Raw genomic sequence first — 8,125 nt, forward strand, 5'->3', positions numbered from 1 at the left:
ATATTAAGTGCCCATTGAGCACATTTATTTATGTTTTCAATAAACATTGGAGACAAAATATAGTTTACATGTTGTCAACAATCTAAGCCTACCCCGTCTGTTTTGCTCAATAGTTGCGCACGTGTCGGTTTTGTTGTTAAACAACCAACCCGTCTATAACAAATCTAAAATAAAAATATATCACCTATTGGAAAGACCACAAAAACCCAAAGCAAACTTTAATGCTATTTGGCCTACACACACAGTTGTACACGATGGCAGACTTATGATCACAGTAACTGAGGAAAATACTGAATTGACAATGTGCAGACACAGCCTGGCCATAGAGACCAGACCCTACGTTCATTATTGTACCTATAAAAACCATGTCGTGATCTGCTGTCACAGGCAGACCTGACTGCTCAGAGAGGACAGACTGTGGGAACTCTGCCCTGAGAGAGGTAGAATGTCCTTTTACACTGCAAGACATATGCAGACATACAGGCAATTTTCTTCCCAAAAAACGTAAAACAAATGCTAAGATTTTGAAAAGAGAAAATCCAATAACGGCTTTCTTGTTTCATTTGTGGTTTATTTCTTTGTTGCAATCATTTTCACCCCTCATATACTGTTATACTGGATAAATGAGATTTATTTTCAACAGTAATATTATTTCGTAAGCGTACAACATTGTAATACTCTCCGTGTGAATCTTAAGTTCACACTTTTTTTTTGATTATTTGTGGAGAATCAGCAAAGAAGGGTACGTTTAGCATTTTGCTCTGTGGTTTAAGATACCACAAGGGATTAAAAGAGTCCTTCAAAATGGAAATCCAGAGTATTTTTGATACAATTGCATTGTGTTGAAACTCCCAACCGAAACTCCCAAAGGCTACGTTGAAAATCCAAAGACAGAAGTGCTTTATAAGGACTGCCTCTGACCATCAGTGCTGAACAAGTACTTTCATTAGTAATCAGAAACAGCCAAAACATCCCGGTTGAAGGATGAAATTGTTTCCGCTCCATGAAGAAGAGTTGAACACTTGTCGTGTCGGATGACATCACGCTGAAAAGAACCATCATATAAAACACAATGATTTTGTCAGGAGAAAAAGTTAATGAAATTAGAATTTAACACATTTGTATTTTAAAGTAGAAGTTTGTTTTTGTGTACGACACGTTTTTTCTAAGTTTAGAAGCTTAGTTACCGTCTTTACATCTTTGTTCCGAACACAGTCAATGTAGGGGTCAGTGCTGTCATGGAAGTTTTTGTTGCAAACAACACAGTTTATATAGGGCTGCAGAGACAGAAAGGACATACATAATAATAATAAGCCATTTAGCAGACGCTTTTATCCAAAGCGACTTACAGTCACGTGCGCATACATTTTTACGTACGGGTGGTCCCGGGGATCGAACCCACTACCCTGGCGTTACAAGCGCCGTGCTCTACCAATTGAGCTACAGAGGACCACATGAAGTAAGAATGTATAGACGAGGTAGATTGATTATATGAAATACTAAAGTCCTGCATTTGGACATGGGTGAGCTTTTACTGACCTCCTTCACAGTCCAGAGTCTAGGTAAATGCAATAACTTAACTGAAATCTACACCTCTCTTGTGCTTCAGCGTCATTATCTTCACAAATCAGAAATGATCACAGAGGGCTACAACTCTAATCACACACATGGAGGATCCTTCCTACTGCCATGAAGTACGGCTCTAAACCAGAGCGTGCAGTTATCTGGAGCAGTCCAATGTGCTCTTAGGGAGTTGAATGTATCCTCATCCTTTACAAGAAAACTATTTAAAATAGTATGTGGATATTTAAGTCTCACAGCTATGGCATGTTAATAAGCGATAAGAGGATAGTAGACTAATCATATACATGGAGGACCTGAACTACTCACCCTGTTGGGTTTAAAGCCACAGTCATGGCGATGTTTGTGTTCACTCTCACTACTGGCCTTAGGGCAGACTGTTGCTTTCAATAACAAGTTGATTCTAAATTCCTGACCCTTGACCTATAGACAGAAAAAAAATACAAATATTATAACAACGGTGAATCGTACATTAAAAAACTTTTTTTTTTTTAAAGACAAAACATTAATAATTTAATCTTACCTCAGATTGATCATTAACTTTGAAAAAATTGAGGTGCTCATTTTTTGCAATGCTTTTCTGAAGCTCGTCATTCTTATTTGCATATCTAATAGCCATGTCAACATGTTTCTTGTCAAGCTCCCTCAACATATCATAGTTTTCCTGTCCCTTAGCTGTAAACAGCAAGGCTGCTGATGTGGCCAAAAGAACACACAGGAGGCCATTCATCTTCATCTCAACACTGGACAGTGAGACACAATGCTAATACTGTAGGTATTTGTACAAAGCAGATCAAACATTAACTTTGGATCAAGGACTTTCACTCAAGTTCATTGGATCTTGGTCCTCTGCAGAGCAAATAAAATACACTTATTTGGTTTGGAGGCCTCATAGGTTGTCTTGTTAAAGTCCAATGAACTGACGCTGTAATGAACACATTATGGTTTTGGCGTGCTCTCATGAAAATAGAGAGCGTTAACATACAGTGGGGGAAAAAAGTATTTAGTCAGCCACCAATTGTGCAAGTTCTCCCACTTAAAAATATGAGAGAGGCCTGTAATTTTCATCATAGGTACACGTCAACTATGACAGACAAAATGAGATTTTTTTTCTCCAGAAAATCACATTGTAGGATTTTTTATGATTTTATTTGATAATTATGGTGGGAAATAAGTATTTGGTCAATAACAAAAGTTTCTCAATACTTTGTTATATACCCTTTGTTGGCAATGACACAGGTCAAACGTCGCTGGGCAACACAGACTTTCAACTCCCTCCAAAGATTTTCTATGGGGTTGAGATCTGGAGACTGGCTAGGCCACTCCAGGACCTTGAAATGCTTCTTACAAAGCCACTCCTTCGTTGCCCGGGCGGTGTGTTTGGGATCATTGTCATGCTGAAAGACCCAGCCACGTTTCATCTTCAATGCCCTTGCTGATGGAAGGAGGTTTTCACTCAAAATCTCACGATACATGGCCCCATTCATTCTTTCCTTTACACGGAGCAGTCGTCCTGGTCCCTTTGCAGAAAAACAGCCCCAAAGCATGATGTTTCCACCCCCATGCTTCACAGTAGGTATGGTGTTCTTTGGATGCAACTCAGCATTCTTTGTCCTCCAAACACGACGAGTTGAGTTTTTACCAAAAAGTTATATTTTGGTTTCATCTGACCATATGACATTCTCCCAATCCTCTTCTGGATCATCCAAATGCACTCTAGCAAACTTCAGACGGGCCTGGACATGTACTGACTTAAGCAGGGGGACACGTCTGGCACTGCAGGATTTGAGTCCCTGGCGGTGTAGTGTGTTACTGATGGTAGGCTTTGTTACTTTGGTCCCAGCTCTCTGCAGGTCATTCACTAGGTCCCCCCGTGTGGTTCTGGGATTTTTGCTCACCGTTCTTGTGATCATTTTGACCCCACGGGGTGAGATCTTGCGTGGAGCCCCAGATCGAGGGAGATTATCAGTGGTCTTGTATGCCTTCCATTTCCTAATATTTGCTCCCACAGTTGATTTCTTCAAACCAAGCTGCTTACCTATTGCAGATTCAGTCGTCCCAGCCTGGTGCAGGTCTACAATTTTGTTTCTGGTGTCCTTTGACAGCTCTTTGGTCTTGGCCATAGTGGAGTTTGGAGTGTGACTGTTTGAGGTTGTGGACAGGTGTCTTTTATACTGATAACAAGTTCAAACAGGTGCCATTAATACAGGTAACGAGTGGAGGACAGAGGAGCCTCTTAAAGAAGAAGTTACAGGTCTGTGAGAGCCAGAAATCTTGCTTGTTTGTAGGTGACCAAATACTTATATTCCACCATAATTTGCAAATAAATTCATAAAAAATCCTACAATGTGATTTTCTGGAGAAAAACAAATCTCAAAACCAGTGGTGCGCGTCGCCAGCCCGGTCCGGCCTGTTCCTGCCCCTCGCACCAAGCCAGTGGTGCGCGTCGCCAGCCCGGTCCGGCCCGTTCCTGCTCCCCGCACCAAGCCAGTGGTGCATGTCGTCAGCCCGGTCCGGCCCGTTCCTGCTCCCCGCACCAAGCCAGTGGTGCGCGTCGTCAGTCCGGTCCGTTCCTGCTCCCCGCACCAAGCCAGTGGTGCGGGCGGGTGTCCAGTCCGGCAAGGCCCGTGCCTGTTCCACCGGTGCCTAGTCCGGCACCGGTCAGCTGCTCCACTCCAGAGCCAGAGTAATCCGCTCCACCGGGGTCTGGTCCAACTCCAGTCAGTGGATCCACTCCGGAGCCAGAGCAATCCGCTCCACCGGTGTCCAGTCCAGCTCCGGCCAGCGGCTCCAGTCTGGACCCACCCTGCCCCTACCCTCTTGTGTTTGTGTGGCGCGGTCGCAGTCCGCGCCTTTGGGAGGGGGGTACTGTCACGCCCTGGCTCTGGGGACTCTGAAATGTTGAGCCAGGGTGTGTAGCTTCTATGTTGTTTTTTCTATGTTGGGGATTCTAGTTCATGTATTTCTATGTTGGCCGGTTGGTTCCCAATCAGAGTCAGCTGTGGTTCGTTGTCTCTGATTGGGAACCATACTTAAGCAGCCTGTTTGCACTAGTCATTGTGGGATCTTGTTCCGTGTTGTGTTTGTGTTTGTGTTTGTGTTTGTGTTTGTGTTTGTGTTTGTGTTTGTGTTTGTGTTTGTGACCTAGGACTTCACGTATCGTTTTGTTGTTTTTGTTCGGGTGTGTACTTAAATAAAAATAATGTACGCTTATCATGCTGCGCCTTGGTCCGTTGCTTACGACGATCGTGACAGTGAGACCTTCACAGCGATGTGGGCAGACGTTCTGATCAAGAGACATTTAGAAAATATGCACATTTTCTCTAACACTAAACATGCAAATATCTATTTTAGTTATAAGGAAGGTGAAAAATTACAGTTAGTAATGTTATAATTTCATTATGCTATATTTAGAAAGCATATGTAATTTCAAGCATTATTCATACAGTTTTGTTGAATAGGAAATACATCATATAATATTTCATATTTTTATACTTGAGCTTGTGTCCTCAGAAGTGACTACACCTCAGCAATGTATAACTATTTTTACCAGAAAAGGTGAGATTTGAACCTTTCTTTGAGTATGCAGCATTACTAGTTATTGTTTATGGCCCTCTCATGATAAATAATTACTTTTGGGGATTACGCAGATGACATTTAGTTACATTTAACTGGTTAATGCTCGCTGCAAAAATTATGCACGCCCATCGATGGGGGCGGAAGCCGTGTTTTGTTATGATTCTGAACGGTCAGATAGCAACAATGACAAGAAGTAACGTGGGGAATCGTAGGTGGCTCGTTTCAGCAAGTTTTATCTTGTTCTTGATACGATGTCTTGTTTCGAGGTGTTTTGACTGATTTCATGTCAATGCTAATATGGCTAAAATTCGCTAGCTAGCTAACCAACAACTGTAACGATGTATTTGAGAGATATTAAGTGCCCATTGAGCCCATTTATTTATGTTTTCAATAAACATTGGAGACAAAATATAGTTTACATGTTGTCAACAATCTAAGCCAACCCCGTCTGTTTTGCTCAATAGTTGCGCACGTGTCGGTTTTGTTGTTAAACAACCAACCCGTCTATAACAAATCTAAAATAAAAATATATCACCTATTGGAAAGACCACAAAAACCCAAAGCAAACTTTAATGCTATTTGGCCTACACACACAGTTGTACACGATGGCAGACTTGTGATCACAGTAACTGAGGAAAATACTGAATTGACAATGTGCAGACTCAGCCTGGCCATAGAGACCAGACCCTACGTTCATTATTGTACCTATAAAAACCATGTCGTGATCTGCTGTCACAGGCAGACCTGACTGCTCAGAGAGGACAGACTGTGGGAACTCTGCCCTGAGAGAGGTAGAATGTCCTTTTACACTGCAAGACATATGCAGACATACAGGCAATTTTCTTCCCAAAAAACGTAAAACAAATGCTAAGATTTTGAAAAGAGAAAATCCAATAACGGCTTTCTTGTTTCATTTGTGGTTTATTTCTTTGTTGCAATCATTTTCACCCCTCATATACTGTTATACTGGTTAAATGAGCTTTATTTTCAACAGTAATATTATTTCGTAAGCGTACAACATTGTAATACTCTCCGTGTGAATCTTAAGTTCACACTTTTTCTTTGATTATTTGTGGAGAATCAGCAAAGAAGGGTACGTTTAGCATTTTGCTCTGTGGTTTAAGATACCACAAGGGATTAAAAGAGTCCTTCAAAATGGAAATCCAGAGTATTTTTGATACAATTGCATTGTGTTGAATCTCCCAACCGAAACTCCCAAAGGCTACGTTGAAAATCCAAAGACAGAAGTGCTTTATAAGGACTGCCTCTGACCATCAGTGCTGGACAAGTACTTTCATTAGTTATCAGAAACAGCCAAAGCATCCAGTCTGATGGTCTTCTTTGTCATTTGAGGCTAAAGCTGTTTCCGCTCCACGAAGAAGAGTTGAACACTTGTCGTGTCGGATGACATCACGCTGAAAAGAACAATCATATAAAACACAATGATTTTGTCAGGAGAAAAAGTTAATGAAATTAGAATTTAACACATTTGTATTTTAAAGTAGAAGTTTGTTTTTGTGTACGACACGTTTTTTCTAAGTTTAGAAGCTTAGTTACCGTCTTTACATCTTTGTTCCGAACACAGTCAATGTAGGGGTCAGTGCTGTCATGGAAGTTTTTGTTGCAAACAACACAGTTTATATAGGGCTGCAGAGACAGAAAGGACATACATAATAATAATAATAATAAGCCATTTAGCAGACGCTTTTATCCAAAGCGACTTACAGTCACGTGCGCATACATTTTTACGTACGGGTGGTCCCGGGGATCGAACCCACTACCCTGGCGTTACAAGCGCCGTGCTCTACCAATTGAGCTACAGAGGACCACATGAAGTAAGAATGTATAGACGAGGTAGATTGATTATATGAAATACTAAAGTCCTGCATTTGGACATGGGTGAGCTTTTACTGACCTCCTTCACAGTCCAGAGTCTAGGTAAATGCAATAACTTAACTGAAATCTACACCTCTCTTGTGCTTCAGCGTCATTATCTTCACAAATCAGAAATGATCACAGAGGGCTACAACTCTAATCACACACATGGAGGATCCTTCCTACTGCCATGAAGTACGGCTCTAAACCAGAGCGTGCAGTTATCTGGAGCAGTCCAATGTGCTCTTAGGGAGTTGAATGTATCCTCATCCTTTACAAGAAAACTATTTAAAATAATATGTGGATATTTAAGTCTCACAGCTATGGCATGTTAATAAGTGATAAGAGGATAGTAGACTAATCATATACATAGAGGACCTGAACTACTCACCCTGTTGGTTTTAAATTCACAGTCATGGCGATGTTTGTGTTCACTATCTCTACTGGCCTTAGGGCAGACTGTTGCTTTCAATAACAAGTTGATTTTCAATTCCTGACCCTTGACCTATAGACAGAAAAAAAAATACAAATATTATAACAATGGTGAATCGTACATTTAAAAAACATTTTTTTTAAAAAGACAAAACATTAATAATTTAATCTTACCTCATATGGTTCAATAACTTTGCAAAAATTGAGGTGCTCATTTTTTGCAATGCTATTCTTATTTGCATATCTAATAACCATGTCAATAAGTTTCTTCTCAAGCTCCCTCAACATATCATAGTTTTCCAGTCCCTTAGCTGTAAACAGCAAGGCTGCTGATGTGGCCAAAAGAACACTCAGGAGGCCATGCATCTTCATCTCAACACTGGACAGTTAGACACAATGCTAATAGGTATTTGTACAAAGCAGATCAAACGTTAACTTTGGTTCTTTCACTCAAGTTCATTGGACCTTGGTCCTCTGCAGAGCAAATAAAATACACTTATTTGGTTTGGAGGCCTCATAGGTTGTCTTGTTAAAGTCCAGTGAACTGACGCTGTAATGAACACATTATGGTTTTGGCGTGCTCTCATGAAAATAGAGAGCGTTAACATAGCATGCAGACTACAACGGGCACGCGCTTGCGTCCGCATGTTGATATTTG

At 41.0% G+C, this 8,125-nt stretch overlaps 1 protein-coding gene and 1 long non-coding RNA gene across 2 annotated transcripts; both read right to left on the reverse strand.

Moving 5' to 3' along the window:
- Positions 1-203: 203 nt before the first annotated feature.
- Positions 204-2,338, reverse strand: LOC311146827 (uncharacterized protein). The gene is made up of 4 exons (XM_084183423.1): positions 2,105-2,338; positions 1,891-2,004; positions 1,188-1,277; positions 204-1,045 (listed from the first exon to the last, which is right to left on the reverse strand). The coding sequence occupies exons 1-4, from the start codon at positions 2,315-2,317 to the stop codon at positions 947-949; spliced, it is 516 nt and encodes a 171-aa protein (XP_084039549.1). The 5' UTR covers positions 2,318-2,338; the 3' UTR covers positions 204-946.
- Positions 2,339-6,061: 3,723 nt separating this feature from the next.
- Positions 6,062-7,856, reverse strand: LOC311146240. The gene is made up of 4 exons (XR_014614666.1): positions 7,642-7,856; positions 7,427-7,540; positions 6,718-6,807; positions 6,062-6,575 (listed from the first exon to the last, which is right to left on the reverse strand). It is a non-coding gene; the product is annotated as an uncharacterized lncRNA (long non-coding RNA).
- Positions 7,857-8,125: the final 269 nt, after the last annotated feature.

This window comes from Coregonus lavaretus, assembly GCF_964263955.1.
Source record: "Coregonus lavaretus genome assembly, chromosome: 19".
Taxonomy (NCBI): domain Eukaryota; kingdom Metazoa; phylum Chordata; class Actinopteri; order Salmoniformes; family Salmonidae; genus Coregonus; species Coregonus lavaretus.